The sequence below is a fragment of the Pteronotus mesoamericanus genome, unplaced genomic scaffold, assembly GCF_021234165.1.
Source record: "Pteronotus mesoamericanus isolate MK-2021 breed Mesoamerican mustached bat unplaced genomic scaffold, CSHL_Meso_final contig_317, whole genome shotgun sequence".
NCBI lineage: Eukaryota > Metazoa > Chordata > Mammalia > Chiroptera > Mormoopidae > Pteronotus > Pteronotus mesoamericanus.
Window position 1 is genome coordinate 668,700 of NW_026555133.1, and position 20,974 is coordinate 689,673.

The 20,974-nt window shown below is 48.3% G+C and overlaps 1 protein-coding gene across 1 annotated transcript in view; it reads right to left on the bottom strand.

Moving 5' to 3' along the window:
• Positions 1-547: 547 nt before the first annotated feature.
• Positions 548-20,974, bottom strand: part of DNAH2 (dynein axonemal heavy chain 2) — a 94,695-nt gene continuing 74,268 nt past the window's right edge. The window contains exons 63-85 of the mRNA XM_054575597.1: positions 15,434-15,598; positions 14,745-14,870; positions 14,506-14,654; positions 14,366-14,432; positions 14,087-14,237; positions 13,682-13,830; positions 13,356-13,489; positions 13,091-13,235; positions 12,771-12,970; positions 11,141-11,267; positions 10,401-10,587; positions 10,046-10,194; positions 9,712-9,895; positions 9,287-9,477; positions 3,361-3,552; positions 2,950-3,134; positions 2,477-2,705; positions 2,256-2,407; positions 2,019-2,133; positions 1,344-1,520; positions 1,170-1,244; positions 846-996; positions 548-702 (exon numbers count right to left, since the gene is read on the bottom strand). Coding sequence (XP_054431572.1) covers positions 548-702; positions 846-996; positions 1,170-1,244; positions 1,344-1,520; positions 2,019-2,133; positions 2,256-2,407; positions 2,477-2,705; positions 2,950-3,134; positions 3,361-3,552; positions 9,287-9,477; positions 9,712-9,895; positions 10,046-10,194; positions 10,401-10,587; positions 11,141-11,267; positions 12,771-12,970; positions 13,091-13,235; positions 13,356-13,489; positions 13,682-13,830; positions 14,087-14,237; positions 14,366-14,432; positions 14,506-14,654; positions 14,745-14,870; positions 15,434-15,598 — 3,555 coding nt within the window. The remainder of the gene's footprint in view (positions 703-845; positions 997-1,169; positions 1,245-1,343; positions 1,521-2,018; positions 2,134-2,255; positions 2,408-2,476; positions 2,706-2,949; positions 3,135-3,360; positions 3,553-9,286; positions 9,478-9,711; positions 9,896-10,045; positions 10,195-10,400; positions 10,588-11,140; positions 11,268-12,770; positions 12,971-13,090; positions 13,236-13,355; positions 13,490-13,681; positions 13,831-14,086; positions 14,238-14,365; positions 14,433-14,505; positions 14,655-14,744; positions 14,871-15,433; positions 15,599-20,974) is intronic.

Sequence of the window (20,974 nt, forward strand, 5' to 3'; positions counted from 1 at the left end):
AGGTCCCTCTGGCCTCAGCGCAAGTGCTGAAAAAGATAACCGATTGCGGATTGCGGAGTTCGGGGTGCAACGTGCAGGGTCCAACCCCGATCCCTGTCCGACATACCCCTATTCCGTTTGGATCACGCGCTTTTCCAAAGTAAGTCCCGCCCCCTTTCTAGCCCAGCACTGACTTAGCTACACCCCCTTTCGGCCCTACCGTGCTGCCCACTCGTTCGAGGTCAAGGCTGCGTCTCAAGGCCTTCCACTTCCCTTACTTCTTTTCCCCATCCAGTAGCAGCTTCTTTTCCCCCTCCTCTGTAAGGCCGAGCTTCCTCCCCAAACTCTACCATCCCATTGAGAGTTAGGGCTTGTTAGTCGCAGGTGTTTTATTGCATTGAACTCCAATTCTTCCACCTTTATGGCTAGCATACTATGTATCTCCAGGGCCCCATCACACAACAAATTCAACCAAGGTCAAGACTTGAGTGACGTGTGAGATTCATTGTCAGCTTTGGCTCCTAGAGTTCCCAACCCTCTCTCAAGCGGGGAAGAAGAGGAGGCCTTTTCAGTTGTCCAGGCTCATGAGTAGAGCAGTGCCCCTCTTGATCCAATGATCAGATGTCATGGTCCCACAACGGAGGTCGATGCCAATGACAAAGGAGGCTCTGTCTGAGCTCCCTGCCCGGTTGGGGTAGTAATAGCAAGGACAGGAGTACATACCTGAGGGAAGAGAGAAGAGAAGGAATTAGCCCCTGGAGCCTCTGGGGAAACAGGGCAGGAGCACATTGCAGGGAGGAATAGCAGAGGGTGGGTTAGAATCGAAACTAGGGATGGGGCAGGCAGGTCTGAAGGCGTGTCCTCACCCTTAGCACTCTTCTTTCTGCTCTCTGTAGGCCGGAAGTGGATTGTGGGCATGAGGCAGACAAGCTGCATGGGCTCTGCTTCCACCAAGCAGGAGTTCTTCCGGTCCCAGCCAGCACCCTCTAGATACAGGCCTCGAACCCAGACACCGTCCTGGGGAGACATAGGGGTGGGTTGGGGGGAAATCGATATTGTTGGTTGCCAGCACCCCTGACCTGCCACCTCTCTCCTTCCTACTCAACCAGTTGTTCCCCATCTTTGCTCCCAGCACCCTTCCTCCACCAGACCTGTCTTTGCTCAGAGCCCCAAGCACATCTGGCACCCACCTTGGGGGGATACACTAAGTTGCTGTCATCCACAGTGGAAACGATAAACTCCCAAGAGAGAGTATCCACTGATATCTGGAGATTAAAGGTGAGAATAAGGGAGGATCCCCCAAAAAGGAGAGCAAATACATGTCCCCAGCATCCAGTCCCTAAAGTGCTTGCCACGTGGCTCACATTGTTTTGGCGAGCTGAAGACTGCAGCACAGCAGTGAGGAAGCCAGTGGGAAAGGTGAAGCCAGACAACCAGAAGATCACAGGAGGCCGGGCACGACTAGCCCACAGCTCAAACTGCTCTACACGCAGGGCCAAGTCCCGGGTCCATGCAGCCAGTGGCTTTTGTGAGGGATACGCCTGGAGGAGGAGGCAGTACGTGTTCATTCATTCATTCATTCATGCATTCATGCATTCAAGTTCTTACTTTGAGCATTGGGAGCAGATATAAGAAGAAAATGTGGTGTCAGCCCCTGCTCCCCAATTTCAATTGGATAAAGCACTCCAAAAGCCAGCTGCCAGGAAAGAAGTGTAAAATGACAGCTATTTATTAGCAATGGTAATAGTAACCAGTCACCATTAATGAAACACCTATGAAGTGTTACGCACAGTACTGAGAATCCTTGAAACATCCTTGGAGAGGTTAATAACCTCTTGCCCTGAGTAAGCTTCTAATAAGTTAATATCTTGTGCAAAGTTAGTCAGTGAATGACAAAGCCAGATCTCAACCTTGGACCTGCCTGTCTCCAAGGCCCAGACTTGCTGCATTTTGCTATATACCTACCAAGAACCAGGAGATTGGGGGCATAGGGATAAGAGCTCACTGCTGGAGTAGGGTCAACAGTGGTGTAATATTACCTTTCCCCAGAGTGGAGGGACATGGGCATCAAAGATGCAATTGAAAATCTCTTCCAGGCTTGTAGACATGACGATGAGGCCCTGGATGCCTTTTTCCAGGTCTGTCAGTGAGAACCTGAGCAGGACAGGTGGAGGGTTAGAGATGGGATGGGCCTGGAAGAGTCATCCTAGGTAGGAGGTAGAGGAACTTTCCTCTTGCTGCCTCCCCACATTCTGCGGAGCCCCCTTCCATCTTACAGGATGGTCTCCATAAGTTTGTTGTATCTCTGGATCTCCTGTAGAAGGACCACATTGAGAGGGGAGGGGTCCAGAGCCAGCAGTTTTCGGGTCCCTTCATAGTCGATCATTTCAGGGATCTTCTGTTTGACATCAGCGGCCAGCTCGAGGACCTGATGAGGCAGGAGCTCTGAGTGCAGCCATCTCTCCTGGCTTTCCCTCCCCTGGGTGCCTGTCCTTACCTTCTCTTCCCGGCTCTGGCCTCCAGCCCTGGAGGGTGTAATCTGGGGTTGCAGGGAAAGCAGAGTCTCAAACAGAGTTCGTGCCTCAGTGATCTGGGAGGCCACATCTGCATTGGGGTGCTGGCCAAAGGCCTCAGGGGGGTCCATCCCAGGCAACATGCTGATGTACTCCTTGTAAGAAGCCAGGCCCCCATCCTTGGGTATGAAATAAGTCTCCAGTGCTGACAACCTAGAGAGATACAGCATAATTACCACTATGTTGTGGGGACTCTGGGGCTTCAATGTCAAGCCAAGACCCCAGCTCTGCCTATATCCCATTTGTCCAACTCTCTGCTCTTGCCCTTCCTCCCAATCCCTCATGTTCTGCCTTCTCCCAATCTCATGTTCTCTCCTTGATCATTCCCCTACCCCTAGTCCTGCCACCTGGTCTCTTTGTGTCCTCTGGCCCCCCATCAGTGCCACCTCCCCCTCACCGGTAGGAGGGCGTTGCTAGAGTCTGGTCACAGAAATAGTCATTGATGTAGGTGGTGAGCAGGCGCCGGTCCCAGTCATCCGTGACGTGCCCACCGTAGTTGATGCCGGCAATGAGGTACTTGAGCGCATCCCAGGGTGTCTCCTCATACTCATCCAGATACAGGCTCAGCAAATTCTCTGACACCTGTGCGTGGTCCCAGCCCAAACCCCCAGCACCACACACAGTTAGTGCAGGAACTCTTCCAACAGGGCTGCCTTTTTTCTTTTTTTCTTTCTATTTTTTTTTTTTTTAATTTTCCAATGGGGCTTTAACAGAGGCTTTCTGTCAGTTGATATTCCCGCAGGGGAGCCATGGGGCCAGAAGTATAAGGAAAGGGGGCTGGCATGAGGGGCCCCTGGTTAGAACAAACCTCAAAGTCAGAGTCATTGAAGCCATACACAATGTTCCAGCCAAGCTGCAAGAACTTTTTGCGTTCAAGTAGCACAGAGTGAAAGAAGCAGAGTGCAAACAGCAGCTTCTTATACTTGGCAGGTTTGGAGCAGCGGGAAAACTGTGGTTCCGTCATCAGTTGGTAAAGACGTGTCATGTTGGCCTTTAGGCCCTGGGGACAGTGAAGTACAGAGAAGGGATGACAGCATTTTGCTCAGCCCTGCCACTAGCACCGCTCTGTACAGTTAGTGGCTCACTGCACAAGGCACTGGCTGGAGGGCTGAGTGGAGGCTGAAATCTAGCCCTCGATCTGCCTGGCAACATGTGCACTCATGCGCCGGGCTGGGTGCTTGTCTCTAATTCACACAGAGGCACTGTGTGGGCTAGTGGCAGTCCTAGCCCCTTGTCTTCCCACTTGAGATCCTCTCAGCCACAATGTTCTCAATGGCGGGTAAGCCAACTCAGTTTGGGAGTACCAGAAAATAGAACAAAGACAAAGATATATACACAACTATTAATGAACAAAAATGTATGCTGTATTATGTGCAAAGGTTTAGTGTAGATTAAAAGGGTCGTAGTATAGGGCCAGCGTGGCTCAGTTGGTTGGACATCTTCCCGTAAACCGGAAGGTGGGTTTGGTTCCAGTCAGGACACATGCCTAGGTTGCAGGTTTGGTCTCCAGTCTGGGCAAGAGGCAACTGACTGATGTTTGTCTCCCTCTCTTTCTCCCTTCCCCTCTCCCTAAAACAAATAAACATTTCCTCAAGGGAGGATAGAAAAATAAATAACATTTAAAAATAATAAAAGGATCATAGCATGTCATCAAGGAGGAATATTCCCTGTGATTGGATTCATCAGGCTTCATGAACAAGTTGAGATTTGGGCTAAGTCTTATGGGAAAGATACGACTGGGCTGAGAAGAGAGACTTGGTTTCCAGGAGATGGAAAGAACCGAAGGAATAAAGGCATGAAGCGGGGAATAAGTGAGAGGATAAGCCTAACTGAAGTCAGGTGCGAGGGCTGATGGCAGGTAAGAAGAGCCATTAACAGATAAGAGGTGCAATAAGAAAGACAGTTTGAGCCATTCGGACTTGATTCACCAGGCATTATGGAGCCACTTTCTGTCCTGAGGGGAACAGCGATATGTTGGGACGGTGTCTTAAGAAGACTCACCTGTGACGGACAGAATGGAGCCGTGAGAAAACTGCAGGGAGGGTATTGGGCAGAGCAGTGACAAAAAGAAAACATGTTTTTAAAATGCCACTTATAACATCGACATATGTAAAGTGGGAATAAATCCAGTAAAAATGTATACATCTATAGTGAAAATTACAACACTTGATTGAAATAAAGAATAAATAGATAGGCATACTATTCTCATGGGTTGGGAGGCTCAGTAGCCTAAAGATGTTGATTTCTTCCAAATTGATCAATAGGATCTTTTCTGGGGTTTTTTTCGTGGAAGTTTACAAACTAATTCCAAAATTTATGTTAAAGAGTAGCCTGAAGAAAAATAAGGTAAGGAGACTTGCCTTATGAGTTATCACGAATTATTATAGAGCTAAACAGTAATTAAGACAGTGTATAGTGACCCTGATGTAAACAACTTGATTAACAGAATAAAGAACCCAGAAACATATATATGATTTATATATATTTATATATGATTTACATGATTACATATATTAAATCATATATATATGACGTAGGCTGAGCAGACACAACACAGATCAGAAGGGGAATTGCAGGCTGCTCAGTAACAGTACTGGCAGAATTGGTTATCCATGCGTAAAAATATTAGACCTCTATCTACCTCATTCCACGCTTACAAAAAGCAACTTGAAGTGGCTAAAAACCTTTATGTGAAAATCAAATTATAAAATTGTTTTGAAGACAAGTATAAGAGAGTGTCTTTATGTATAACCTTGGAGTAAGCAAAGATTTCTTAAACAAGACATAGGAGCACAAACCATAAAGAAGGAGATAGCTAAATTCAACCTAATGAAAATTAAGAATTTCTATTCACCTCCCTGGCTGATGTCGCTCAGTGGGTTGAGCACCCACCTGCAACCTGAAAGGTCACAGATTTGATTCCCAGCCAGGGCACATGCCTGGGTTGCAGGCCAGGTCCCCAGTTGGGTCATGCGAGAGGCAACTGACTGATGTTTCTCTGGTGCATCGATGTCTCTCTCCCTCTCTCTTTCTCCCTTCCCCACCCCCTCTAAAAATAAATGAAGATCTTTTTTTAAAAAAAAGAATTTCTATTCACCAAAAAAAATAACATAAAAAAGACAATCCACAAAACACATAACTGACAAAGGCTTATGATTTGGAATATAAGAAGAACTATAAAGCATGAAGAACAACACGAATAAATGTCAAGTATATAATATTGAATGAAAAAAGCAAGTTGCAGAGGAAAAAAATATATATGGCATGGTTCCACTGGCTATACAAACTTTTGTGTTAAAATGATAAAAGGAAGTGACAAACACAACATTCAGAATAACGGCTGCTTCTGAGTGGGGAGGAAAGGCGATGAGACTGGGGAGCAGTGCACCAAGACTTCAAAGAAAATGATCATCTTTCTTACACGGGATGATGGGGACACAGATATTTATTGAATCTTGATCCTTTACTTTGCACAGAATATATTTTGTAAATATTATTTTGTGTCTACTTAATATTTAATTTAAAAAGACTGGATGGCAGGCAGTGATCCAAGAATATACTCCAGGACTATACCCCAAACTGGGGGCTGTGATTAATGGGGGACTTTCTGATGTGAAGTAAAATTCAGATGAACCACTCTCCCCTTGGCTATTTGGGCTGACTTTGTATGCACTGATGCAAAAACTGGCCTCTCTCACAGGACAACAACATGACAATAGCTGATCTAGAATGGATCCTGTGCTGGGGATGGGGCGGGGGTTGGTATTTATAAAGGCCGTGATTGGATCATTTAACAAAAATTGAATATATAATAGGTGTAGCCCTGGCTGGTGTGGCTCAGTGGATTGAGCCCCAGCATGTGAACTGAAAGGCTGCTGGTTTGATTCCCCGTCAGGGCACATGCCTGGGTTGCCAGCCAGGTCCCCAGTTGGGGCGTGTGAGAGGCAACTAACTGATATTTCTCTCGCACTTTGATGTCTCTCTCTTTGTCCCTCTCTTCCCATCTCTCTGAAAACAAAAAATAAAATATTTTTAAAAATTGAATATATAATGGATTTAAATTAAAATATTGTATCAAGTTTTTGAATTTGACAACTGTGCTGCAATTATATGAGAACACCCTTATTCTTAGGGTTGAGCCATTTATGTTGAAATAGACTGAAATATTTAACAGTAAGGACCATGATATATGCACCTTACTTTCAAATGGTTCAGAAAAGGTGTGTATGTGTGAAGAGAGAAAAACAGGGAGAGAGATCAAATTATATGGCAAGCGAGGCAAAATGTTAACAATAAATGAATCTGGGTAACATATATTTGGGAGTTCTTTGCACCATTCTTACAACTTTCCTGTAAATTTAAAATAATTTCCAAGTAAAATATTTAAAAGTACTGGCTTCTTTGTCAGCTTACAAAAGAAACCCAGTTGTACCAAGTAAACCCTGAATGTTCCACTTCCACTGAAGATTTGGTGGATCGCAGAAAGCACTACCGGGCAAAGCCAGGACGGACTCGCTCCGCTCCGAGCCACCCCTTTGCTAGTTCCTCCCTCCCTCCTCTTAGGTTTCCCTCAGACTCAGCTTTGCCTCCCACTTCATTACGCAGGCCTGACCGGCACCTACCTCCGCACTTACACCCCGCCCCCCCCATCGCAGGGTGCTCAACCTAGCTACTGAGTCACACATCTCTCTTAGAAGGCAAAGGAAAAAAGGTTCTTTTAAAAAATGAATTAAAAATGTTCTTTTACACCAGGGATACGTTTCTGGACTGTTTGACCTTTTTAAATGGGGGCACAGAATACTTTGGGAGCAGAAAAAATAAAAAAAAATCAATTTCAAACATATATTTTTAAAAAATTAGTGGAGCCTTGGCCAGGTGCCTTAGCCAGTTAGAGCATCATCCTATACACCGAAGGGTTGCAGGTTCAATTCCAGGTCAGGGCACATACCTAGGTTGTAGGTTCCATCCCTGGTTGGGGCATGTATGGGAGGCAACTGATCAATGTTTCTCTCTCACATCAATGTTTCTCTCTCTCCCCCACCCCTTCCCTCTCTCTCTAAAATCAATAAACATACCCTCAGGTGTGGATTAAAATTAAAAAAAAAATAGTGGCACCATTAAAAATAATATGATGAGGAGATAATCTATGGTAGAGGAGCTAATGACTTGTTTTGAGAGTGTGGGACTTATGGTGCTGGCCTGCCAAGATGAAATGTTTTGTACCCAGGTGGAATCCAGACCTGGGAACTGAGTTTGATACTGGAAGCAGAGAGGGGATTGGAGTTGAAATCAGGAGAAGGACAATTTCTCTATCAAGCTGTGAAAGGAGGAAATGTACAATGAGAAATGTTGGAGGTCAAAGACTAAGTCTTGTGATAAAACCACAGGGCAAGAGGAGAAAGAAACACGGAAGTAATACATGATGTGGCAAGAGGCAGGGGGAAAACCAGGAGTGTGTGTCAGGGAAAGGGACAGTCAGCTGCGTCAGCTACCCAAGGTGTTCAGGGAGGACCGAGAACGGTGAAGGACCTCTACACGTGCGTGCAAACAGTACTTATTTCTTGAGCACTTACTACTACATGCAAATCCCTGTGCTAGTCACGGATGCACGAAACGGTGAGAGAGAAGAAACACACAGAGCCTCTGCCCTCATGGAGCCCACAGCCTAGAAGACAGGTATGATGAGAATTACGCTGACGCATGTAAAATTACTGCGACAGTAAAAGCCAGAAGGAGTGGTTAAGTGTTTTATGAGTGTGCCACTGGGATGTTGGCCTAGACATGGAGGTCAGAGGCTTCCTGAGACTAGAAAGGGCAAAGAAGAGGGTGGGGAGGAAAGAAGAGAAAGCAGTGTGTATAAACGCCCTAGGGCAGGGTCCATGGGGGAAGAATAACACAAACCTTTTAAAATTAATGGTGTAGTTAGAGCAAAGAAAGGAAAGGGGAAAACAGCGATAGATGAAGCTGGGGAGGTGCCTGCTGGAATATACAGGCCATGCCAGTAAAGGTTTTGATCTTGACTAAAAGCAATGAAAAGCTAGTAAAATAGCTTAAGCAGGGGGTGAGTGAGATGTAGCAACATGATCAGATTTTTTTTAATTAAAAAAGATGAAATACTGCCGTTTGAGACAATATGGATGAACCTTGAGAGTAGTATGCTAAGTGAAATAAATCAGACAGAAAAGGATAAGAACCATATTTTTTTAGTCACAGGTAGGATATAAAACAAAAAGCAACAGACAAAACAAACTCATAGATATAGACGACATGATTAGATTTGAACGGATCAGTATGGAAAAAAGGAAGGAGAAAAGGGCTGGAGGCTCAGCAAGTGTGATGTTAGGGAGAGAATGTAAGGCAATGTTGGGAGACAGGGAGGTTCTTTGTGACTAGTTATTTACTCTTCAGTGCCTCAGTTTCCTATCTGTAAAATGGGTTAATAGTGTTTACCTGGTGGGAGCGTGTGAATGAAATGAATGAATAAATGTAAACCACTTAAAACAATGCCTGGCACATAATAACACTCAAGAAATATCAGATATTACTGTTATGTTCTAAGATTTTGGCACAAAGAGGAGACAAATTAGGTAAAATGTTTTAGAGGACAGTAGAATCAAACTGTTAGTAGAATGAAAACGTGTTGTCGTTAAGGCTAAGCCCCCTCCCTGATGCTAGCAGAGAGAAAGGGAGACGAGACGGCATGGTTGATGCTGGCCATCTGCAGTCACCCATACCTTTGGCGGCTCTGTGGTCATCTTGATGCTGGTCTGTAAGATTGAGATAGGGAAGTCGGGGTGGGGGCTAGAGCTGAGCCAGAGGCGGAAGGAAGGGTGAGGATCCTCCACCTGCAGCTGTTCCACCAGTTTGTCCAGATTAGGCATCCAAGACAGTGACAGGTGGCAGTTGGCCAGGAACACCCAATGTCCTGCAAGGAGATGCTAGATTCAGTGGGACCCGTTCCCTAAGCCCCATCTGTCCCCACACTGTCCCCCTTATTGTGTGTTGGTGGAGAGGAGCCAAAATGCTCAGGTCTGCCACTCCTGAGGCCTCCTGCAAAAGTGGGAGCTGCAGATAGGGCAGTGTGATTGAGGTTGGAGGCTCTGGGGAATAGAACCAGCAGCGCCAAGGACGGAGGTGGAAGAACAAGTATGACACTGACCTTGAGTCACGCCCTCGCGGAGGAGCCGGGCAGCAATGGGGGCCTGGCCCTGGCCCAGGGACAGGGCATGGAAACGCTGAGCCATGCCTGTGTGCTCGGCCAGCTGGAGCAGGGCACTGGTGGGGTCCACACCAGGGGACAGGATGAACACCAGTGGGGTCCACGGGCTCGAATCCTCCATCACCTGCCAGAAGCATAGGGTATGGCCTCAAGCAGAAGGCATGTAACACGCATGGGAGAAAGAGGCTGAGCAAACGCACATGGCGGACTAGGATGGGGAGAGGAAGCCAGGAAGGACCCAGGGGTGGTGTGGGCATGGAACCAAGTCACTGACCAATTTCATGTTTAGCACAGGCGGTTCAATGAAGCGGGAGCCAAGGTTGGAGACAATGAAAGAGGTAACACAGAATGCCACACGGTCCTGGCGTAGGGAGCGAACAATCAGCATTCGTTGCATTTCATTGCAGGCATTCTCCCACTCACCTGCGGAGGAGTTGAGTTGTTGCTGGGAGAGCCTGGAAGAGCAGGGAATCTAAACAAAGGAGCACCTGCAGGGTACGCTCCGCGGGGAGGCAGATGGCTGAGGAGAACTGGGGAGAGGGGCTAAAGAACAAAGGGAAGGGCAAGCACAGGGGCTGAACAGAGGGAAGGAAAAAGGCAGCAGCGGGGAGGCTCAGACGCCTGGGCACCTGGCAACATAGCCTTCTCCGGGGTGGCACTGGTGTACCACAGGTGCCAGTCACGAGGATACTGTTCAAAGGAGTTCATGAGTCCATGAAAGTTGGTCAGTTTGTCTAGCTCTGTGATGTTATCCCAGTAGGCATCCGCAAGCCAACTAGTACATGGGTTATCCATTTGGCCCTCCCGATCCAGGACCTGGGGGAGAGGAGACAGGAGAAAGGCATTGACCAGAAGCAACTCCAAAGAATTACCCCTTTTTTTTTATCATGAGAAATCCAAGACGAGTCTGGCATAAAAAAGAATGAAAAAGTGAATACAGGAATCCAAGATAGATGGGAATCCACCTTTATTAGGGAAATAAATGTGGGGGTTTAAGTATCTCAGGCTCTGTGCGTAGATCTCGCAGTTCAAATTTAAGGATCTTGCGCCCTCTGGTGGTTGTCTCTTACCTAATGCTTTCAACTGGTAGAAGGGGCAAACTTACAGTTCATTCACCTATTCATTCTCTTTAACAAATATTTCTTGTTCACCAACTATGTTTTTTAAGCACTTGTAACATAAGCAAGTGGGCGCATGGCAAGTTACCCCACGTTTCCAGGGAGTGGCCGTGCCCCCGCTCCTGGCAGTTCCCCTCCGCTTACCCACTGGAGCCCGGGGCCTTGTTCTCCAGATCCGGGGTCCTCTTCGTACTTGCCACCATCCCATCCTTGACCACCCCACACTCAAATGTGCCTTCTGCCCAACTCACCACACCCCCACGTAGAAAGAAGTTGTACTCATCCATGTTGAGCTTGCCAGACGTCTCCAGGATTTTGGCACACATCTGAAAACTGAATAGTAGCTTGTGGCGCTCAAAAAGGGTACGGCAGGTGTACCTGGGAGAAGGGGACAGGGAGGGTAGAGGAGGCAGGAAACTCAATGTGAATGTTTACTGGGCGAACATCATACAAGCACAGAATCCTACACAGAAGAAGGTTCTTCATCAGCATCAAATTCAAAACTCCTGTAAACAGCCAAGCGCTCAGGGACCTAGGGAGTGCACATAATTTTGCCAGAGCTCACTGGTAAAATCAATCATTCGGTTCTATTAAACAACACCCAACATTGCCGGGACCCTTACTGTGTGCCACGCACTCTTCCAGGTACTGAAGACACAGAGACGAACAAGCCAGGGTCTCTGTCCTGGAGGAAGTCAGGTAGCAGGGGAAGGGCAGATAAGAGAGGCCTTCATTATGCACCGATGTGATGAGCGCTGTCCTGTGCAAGGGGACAGTGCTATGAAGGGATCACAGGATGGCGCGGCCACCATGCCTGGTAGACACAGGAAGTTTCTTAGAGGAGATGCCCTGAGGTGCCACAGAGTTGTCAAGTGATGCAGAAGACGAAAGAAGGGGAGGAGCTCTTCCAGGGAGAGCTCAGAGCAAAAGCAAATGCAGAGGCGAGGGTGGGGAGAAGCAGACAGGGAAGACAGTCCGTGTTGCTCAGGCAGCCGGTGTCAGGCGGGGAAAGGGGAAGCTGGGCGGGCAAGCGGAGGCCAGGTCAGGAAGGGCCGTGCAGGCCTTCCAAGGCGTTTAAGCCAGGAGTGGCGTGGTCCGATTCGAGTTTGGAAGGCTCTCATGGGTTGCAAGGGAATGGGCTGGAGCGGGACAAAGTTAACGGCAGGACGACCTGTCAGGGGATGGTCGTGCGATTCAGAAAGATCACGAAGGCCTGGACTAAAAAAGTGTGGCGGTAACAGCGCAGAGAACTGGGAGGGAACAGGTTGCAGAAAGATTCATGGGCAAAACCTGGTGGCCCACCTGAGAGGTGGGGAAGGGAAAGAGTCACGGAGAACTTCCGCTCCCTGACTTGGGAGACTGCCAAGTGGGTATTAGTGCCATTCAGAGGACCTTGAAGGAAAAGGGTAGATAATGAGTTTGACGTGCACTTGAGGGGCCTGTGGAGTGTCTGTGTAGAAAAGCCAAGTACCTTGCTGCTCAGAGTGTGACCCACAGACCAGGCGCGGTGGCGTCACCTGGGAGTGTTAGACATGCAGATCCTCGGGTTCCAGCCCCAACTTACTGAATCTGAATCTGTATTTAACAAGAGTCCCTGTGCTTTATAAGCACATTGCTATTTAAGAAGTGCTGGTATAGTAGACAATTGTACACACAAGTCCAATGCTCAAGGGAGCGCTAAAGAGAGAAAACGGAGTAGTCAGGCCCCAGGTGACGGTTAGACCAGGACAGTGGAGAAGCTACTCAGGGAGGGTGGACGGGGAAGAGAGCAGGGGGCCAAGGTGGCGGCACGCGAAAGCAAGGCAGAACTGGCGAGAAGGGTCCGCGTAAGAGCCAGCCACATGGCCTCCTGCCTAGGGCACGTGGGGAGGAGCCTCAGACCTGTAGACGGCATAGGTGTGGTATTCGTTCAGGTAGTCAATGCGGTCCTCCAGCTTGTTGCTGCGATGGCTCTTGTCAATGCTGAGGATAAAGAGGTTGATGTAGGCATCCAGCGAGAATTGGTACATGGGGTCGATGCGGCCCATGTCATTGAGCACGAAGAACAGGACGGACGCCCGCTGGGCGCACGGGCGGTAAGCCTGCAGAGGGGGAGGAGCCAGGGGCCACAGAGGGGCACGTCAGGTGGCAGGAACCCAGGGAGGGCAACACGATTCGAGTTACATCTTGATGGGGTCCGGCCGGAGGACACAGGAGCTCACCTCGCGGGCCAAGTCAATGTTGATCTCGGTGGTCTCACTGGTCTCCAGCTGCTCACTCACCTCAGTGGCAGTTATCTTGGAGGTCTGAAGGGTGTTCACCAGCTGCACATCGTCAAGCAGGGAGCCTGTGGCCTCGTTCAGCAGCCTGGAGAGAAGCCAAGGGGCACAAGGATGAAGAGGGCAGGGCCTCCATCAACACCCCCCTCCCCGGTGTGCGAGTTGGGACTGTGAATGGACCAGTGGGGCAGTGGAGACAAGGTCTCACCGCAGGATCTCATCCTCCAGCTCTTTGAGCTTTCTCTTGCCAGCAGCGATATTGATGACTAGTGAATCCTTCTGCTCCTCCAGCTCAGGCCGCTCCTTCCGGACCACAATGCCCAGCAGCTGGGCCTCCAGGCCCTGGAAGCATGCCAGGGGACAGGGCGAGAGCCTCACTCCAGTGACCTTCGCCTTTTTCATCCCTTTGCACCTCCTAAGCCCCTCATGTCTTTACAGCTGCTCAACACAAGTTTAGCCTTTTTCTCGTTCCTGCTGGACTCTACAATCCCGACTGCCCCACCCTAGTTCATTCTGGCTTCAGCCACCACCCACCTGTTCTTTGACGGCAAAGTTGACAATGGTGGTCTTGGCTGAGGTCTCCGGGCTGTAGTGGGGGTTGGAGAGCTTGGTGGTGATGTAGAAACGAAAATTGGTATTGTATTCCACCTCCTTATCTCCAATGCGAATCAGCAGCCGGCCACCTGTACCCACAGGTGAGGCCGAGTGTCAAGGGCAAGGACCCCATGTGACAGGTGTGGGCCGACCCGTTCCCCTCGCAGCACCCAGCAGCAGCGACTCAGCCTGGCCTAATGGTCCCAGCCTAGAGCTGTCTGAATGGAGGGACAGATAAGTAGAGGACACAGCCAATGAGCCAGCCCCTTCCTCCCCAGTGTCCTACGTGGCTGGTCCCTAGGATGTGCCCCACAGTCCAGCCCCGCAATCAGCCTGAGCCCTGACCAATTCGAGTCACAGATTTGTTGAGCACAGGATTGAGTGTGGGGTCCAGATATTCCTGCACGTTCTGGAGCAGCACTGGGTATCCAAACTGGATGGCCTTTTCTAGGACTCGAAGGTAATCTCTCATCTGTAGGTCAATGATCTGAAGGCCCTAGAGAGCAAAAGGAAAAGACAGAAGAAACACAGAGGGATTCAAAGGGAAAAAATAGCCCAAGGGTAGGACCCCAGGAAGAGACAAGCCTGGGAAGAGATTCTGAGGGGACAAAACCTGCCTTATACCTGGTTTCCTTCCATGTTCTTGATCCACTTCAGGGCCTGGGCCTGTGGATCGATCATCAGTGCCCACCTGAGGGAGGAGGCGCTGGTCAGAGGACAGGCTCTGCCCTTATTCCTCCTCCTGCTCCCAGCAGCACCCTTACCTGTTGCCACGGGTGACGATGATGCCATTCTCAGTGGAGAAAGCGTCTGAGGGCAACCCTTGAATGTTCCAGTCCCGAACTTTGGTGGGATTGGACAGGAAGTTATCAAAGGTGAAGCGAGGTGAGCAAGGAACCTGAAGCTCCCAAATCTGGGTAGGGAAGAGCCCCAGGTTTCAGCCTGGAGATCGGAGCTCAGCAGCCCTGCCCTTTCCCGGCATCTCATCACGCCTGAGCCTCACCTTCCTGATCCAGATATGGTTGACAATTTCATCCCGGTAGTTGGTTAAGAAGGGTCCCATGTAGGACAGGAAGGCAGCTGCCAGGAGACAGTCACCCACCAGGTAGCCCAGGTCCTCCTCCAAGCCCTGAAGGACAGCAGGGGAGGTGTAAGGCTGTCAGGGTCCCCCTGCACTGGGGGACACTTGGAATGCTTTGAGGACACTCTCCTCTGAACACTTTCTATCTAGACCAAAGAGGTTTTTCCCTCTCCTAACCCTTTATGCACTGCGAACTCTAACGCGGCCGAATTACTTTTGAGTTCTCCATCTTCGACAGCAATTCCGTTTCCATTCTGGTGATAAGCTCTATCACTTTCATGAGACCAGGAGCTCACTGAAGGCGGAGAGACAGGGTGCCCCACGAGTGTTTCTATCCAGTCAATGTGCTGTAGAAAGGGTCCTCACGTGTGCTTCCTAGCTCTGCCTAAACATGGAAGCAAATCCCTAATGGTACAAAAAAAATCTCTCCTTGCACTCCTCTCACTAAGTGTGAGGAAAGGGAGGGGAAGAACGCCCATCCCCAATTCTTAGATGTCCCTATACCCAGCTGTCCCTATTTTCCTTGACTGTCCTTCCACCTAAAGGGGATGGGAGCTGTTGGAACTGGCTGGCAGGGAGGAAGGAGAGTCAGGTGGCAGAACTGATCTCACCTTTACTGTCTCCTCCCATCGGGCCCTCTCGCCAGCCAACCCAGACACCAACATTCCCGCTCGCTCCAGCTTCATCTCCATCTCCTGAGACTTCTTTCGAAGCTCCTCCTTTTGTGCCAGCTTCTCATCATACTGTTTCTTCAGCATCTCCAGTTTCTCAGCCACCTGGGAGGGACCAGAGGATGGGAATCGAACAAGGGCTTGAGGCCATTTTGTTCTGGGTTCAAATCGCCAAGCTGTTATTTTGTGGCTGTATGACCTTGGGTAAATTGATCTCTTGGAGTCTTGGTTTCCTCGTGTGCAAACTAAGAATGAAAACACCTGCCCTATAAGGTTGTTGTAAAGAGGAGAAAAAGATAAAATATGTGAGATGAGTTTTCTTCCTCTTCCCTCCACTACCCTTTCCTTGAGCCCAGAAATTACTTGGCAATAAAACTCAAAGCTGTGCAGGAGACACGCCTCTGGTAGCGCAATAAGCCACGCAAGATGTGTTGACAAGAGAGGATCAGAAAGCACAGAAATGACTGCCACTCCATGCCAGAGGCCGTGCACAAGGTGTGACCCTAAGAGAGAAAGAAAAAGCTAGACATGAGCCCAGGAACTGTTGGAGAGGTAAAGAGGGAGTCCATTCAAGGGAAAGGCCCATGTCCAAGGTCCCGTACCAGAGACGCGATCCGCGAGAGCTTTTCCTGCTAGAGAGGCCTCCTTCCATTCATCACGCCCCTCCCACCGGCCCTGCAGAGGTTGGAATACGACCACTTAAATCTTAAGTAGAGGACTGACCAACCCTCTTCCAGGACCCAGTATGTGTGCCTGACTGGCGAATAGTAATGTTTTTGTTTTGTTTTGTTTTGTTTTGAGAATTTTTATAAGAGTTTCTCTGAGCCAAAATGACGACATAATGCCGGGATGCAAGGTCTCAAATGCTCCAAGATCTCAAATGCTCTAGAGTAATTGTTTTTAAAAGCTGGTTTTAAAAAGCTGCAAAATAATCTTGTGTATGAGTGAGCCATTATTTTATATAACAAATCTCCTACTGATAGACATTTGTGTCTTTCCAATGTTTTCTACTATTAATGCTGTAATGAACGTCCATGTGGGAGCATAAGCACATCTTGATGCTATTCGTTTTTTATTTTAATTTTGTTTACTTTGTGAATAAGCAACTAAAAAATTCAAAAGGCATAAGGGCATGAGAAGTCTTCTCTCCAGCCCTGCTCTCCATCCACCCACTCCCTTCTCAAGCCCCCAGAGTGGCCTGCTTCTTGAATGTCCTTCCAGACTACGCGCGCAAGTGTATTGCACACTGCTCCTCATCGATTTTAGACCATTTACATCGACTTTACACTATGATAAATGAAGATTTAATCCCTTATACCGCCACACCGCCACCATGTTCTCTACTCCTAACAGTTTTAGTTCCTCTACTGGTTACCCTTATAGCTTTAAATAACATATTGAAACACCTTTTCAAAGGTTTTATTTATTTTTGGGGGGAGGGAGGGAAAAAAAGAGGGAGAGAAAAATGGATTGGTTGTCTCTCACACACATCCCACCTGGGGACTGAACTTGCAACCCAGGCATGTGCCCTGGCTGGGGACCGGACTGGCAAGCTTTCACATGAAGGGATGATGCCCAACCAACAGAGCCACACTGGTCAGGGACAGAAGCCTCATTTTATAATATCTACAGAAGCTTTATCTAATCTTTCCTTCACCCCCCCCCATGTATTCACCTCCCAACTTTTTTAGCTGTGCTTTTATTTTTACATTTCAAGGTCAATACCATTCCTGCCCAGAAACTGCAATCAGTCTTCTGTGCTTTGCCTTTAGCTTGATTGTAAAGGTCAAAGGCCATAAACAGCACCAACGTCATGACCTGGGCTGGTGCCCAGAGGGAAACTGGGTGGCTGGTTGAGCAGCCTGTGGCTGAGGTACATTCTGAGAGGTCACTGTGCATACTGAACTGATTATTAATTTTTTTTTGTGATCCCTGATTACATGTTTTCTGTTTCAGAAATATATACCTCTTATGTCTTCTGATTTTGTTTTGTTTTATATCGTTTGAGTCTATCTTCCCACCCTTCTATTGAATGTCATAGTTTGATCATTTTTAAATTTCTCATAACTTTCCTTTTTCTGTGTTTGAACCCCTTCTCTTATCCTATTTTTGTTTTGTGGATGTCCTTTCTTCCTTGAGCGCTCTCTGAGAACACCAATTTTTAGATTAGCTTTGCTTTTTAAGTTCTTCTCTATAATAGTCTCTGGATTTAGGGATTCCTCAGGGGTCATGTGTTGTTACATTTTTCATTTCGGTCATCCCTTTGCATGCTGGAAGGTCTCCTCCACGCCTTTACACGCCGCTGACCGATGTGACTGGTGAAACCGGAAAGAATAAACTGAGAGTGCGCGGCTGAGCCCAGGCCCTTTCCTTTTAGGCATGAGCACGAGTTCCACTCTGCCCGCCCGGCCACGCCCGAGACCTGGTCTCTCTGAGCACGGGGTCACTACCAGCAGGGCCGCTCACCCGCAGATATCGGCCACCTTCTCCAACCCATCTTTAAAAGCGATATTTTGAACTTACATTTTACTTCTTAATTTGTTTAAAACTCAGGCATAGAAGAAGGCTGCTAGTTCTTGGATACCCTCAAGAGTATATTTGCTGACCAGAAAACCCATTAAGAAGCTTTGGGTGGGACTCAGGGTTTCGTGGGCAGCCTTCGGGGTCTGGACAGGACCTAGGTGATTCGTTGAGACTCCTCTTAGGCCTGGTGGGTTTTTATACTTGTGTGGTTGACTTTTTTTTTTTAAGATTTTATTTATTGCCCTGGCTGGTGTGTTGCAGTGGATTGAGCGCCAGTCTGCAAACTGAAAAGTCACCACCGGTCACCACCGGTTCCATTCCCAGTCAGGGCATGTGCCTGGATTGTGGGCCAGGTCCCGCGGTGGGTCTGTGCGAGAGGTGACCGATCGATATCTCTCCCACACATTGGATGTTTCTCTCCCTCTCTTTAAGATTTTATTTATTTATTTTTAGAGAGAAGGGAAGGGAGGGGGAGAGAGAGAGAGATCCTATGTGTGAGAGACACATCGATCGGCTGTCGTTCACACCCCAACTAGAGACTGAACCCGCAACCCAGCCCTGACCGGGAATTGAACTGGCAACCTTCACTTTGTGGGTCGATGCCCAACCCACTGCACCATCACCAGCCAGGGCTTGAGTGGTTGATTTTTTACTGCTATAACTTGGGTGGAAAGCCTGAAGCTGACTCGGAGTTATTTTGACATTGGCAGGTGACAATGTCTTCGTCCATAAGTGAGTGGCTGTTTCTACAGAGGCAGGACTGTTTAAAGCAGTGCAGCTTCAAGGAGATAGGGTTTCAGCAATGGAAAGATGTGGGGTTCAAGGGCAGCCTTAGCGAAGAGTGTCAGGGATCTTGGGATAAAGGCTGCTTATAGCTACCTCACAGAAGTGGCCTGATATTGCTCACCAGGTTGAAGCAGGGTTAGTTAGTTTTTAGGCACTGAGGAACAGAATATTAGAATTTTTTCTCATTAAACTTGGTTTTAATGGATCTTAAAATTCTGTGACAGATTTTTGGTCAACTTATTTCCATTAAAAAACATATGGATTTTAGGTCTGGCCAGTGTGCCTCTCACTTGGTTGGAGCGTCATCCCAGACCCCTAAAGGTCACACGTTCAGTTCTCAGTCAGGGCACATAGCTAGGTTTTAGGTTCAATCCCTGTTCAGGGCATGTATGGGAGGCAACCAACTGATGTTCCTTTTTCTCTCCCCCTTCCTCTCTCTCAAATAAATAGAGATATATATTTTTTTAATTTTAACAATACTGATTTTAAAAACTAGTAACTTAAAAACTTACACACATACACAAGCCAAATGGTCTGCAAAACATCCTCCTTTCCTTCTGAAGGTTTTACAATGCATTGTAAACATTAACCATCTTTTACTATTAAACTTAAATGGCCAATTTAGACAAAGAATTCTGAGATTGTCCTCCCAACCACTGATTAAGACTGGGGTGACAGGTATTGGGGATAATATTTATTTAGCCTTCGGAGCTTTCTAGGCAGACTTGGTGGCTTTGCCAGCTCCCGCTGGTGTCTTGTCTGCTGCTGTGATGACACCCACAGCAACTGTCTGTCTCATGTCACGAACAGCACAGCGGCCCAGAGGAGGACAGGCAGGGAGGCTCTCGGCACACACGGGCTTGCCAGGAGCCATATCGACGACGGCAGCGTCGCCAGTTTTCAAAAATGTCGGGCCATTTTCCAGCTTTTTCCCAGTGTGACGATCAATCTTCTCCTTCGGCTCAGCAAATCGGCAAGCAGTGTGAGCTGGGCGACAGCCCAGCACAGGTGCGTGTCCGACACTGATTTGGCCTGGGTGGTTCAGAATAATCACCTGAGCTGGGAAGCCAGCTGCTTTCGCTGGTGGGTCATTTTTGCCGTCACTAGCCACATTCCCACAACAAACGTCTTTGACAGACATGTTCTTGATATTGAAGCCCACCTTGTCCCCAGGAAGAGCTTCGTTCAAAGCTTCAGGTGCATTTCAAAAGACGCTACTTGCCTTGTAACGCTGAGTGGGGCAAAGGTGACTGCCATGCCCAGTGTGAGACCACCAGTCCCCACTCAGCCCAGAGACATAGTACCAATACCACCAATTTTGTAGACATTCTAGAGGGGCAGATGCAGGGCATTGTCAGTGAGACAAACTGGTGACAGGACACAATCCAGGGCTTCAAGCAGCGTGGCTCCATCTTACAGGAGACTTTGCAGCCCTTGAACCAAGGCACATTAGCGCTTGGCTCCAGCATGTTGTCACCATTCCAACCTGAAATTGGCACAAATGCCACTCTCAGGGTTGTAGCCAATTTTCTTAATGTAGGTGCTGACTTCTTTAACAATTTCCTCTCATCTCTTCTGGCTGGAGGGCAGCTCCGTGGAATCCATTTTGTTAACACCAGCAATCAGCTGTCTTACACCCAGTAGGAGAGCCAGGAGGGCATGCACGCGGGCCTGCTTACGCTCAGAGATGCCTGCTGCAAATTCACCAACAGCAGCAGCAACAACCAGGACTGCACGGGCAGCCTGAGGGGGGCCTGTCGTTGTGTTCTGGAGAAAGTCTCTGTGTCCTGGGGCATCAGCAGTGGTCACATAATACTTGCTGGTTGCAAATTTCCATGAGAGATATAATGGTGATACCTCGCTCACGTTCAGCTTTCAGTTTATCCAAGACCCAGGCACACTGCAAGGAGCCCTTCTCCACCTTGGCCTCCTCCTTCCCAATTTTTTCCATGGTTCTTTTGTCAACCCCACCACATTTTTAGATCAGAGGGCCAGCAGTGGTAGACCTGAGGGAATCTATGTGTCCAGTGGCTACGACGATGGCGTGAGTCTTTTCCTTTCCCATTCTGGCTTTGATTTAGTGGTGGTTTTCACGACTGCGTTCTGGCAGCAAACCCATTGTGAAAAAGTGAATAATGGATTTGAGGCTTTCAAACTGGAAAGGCATTAGGT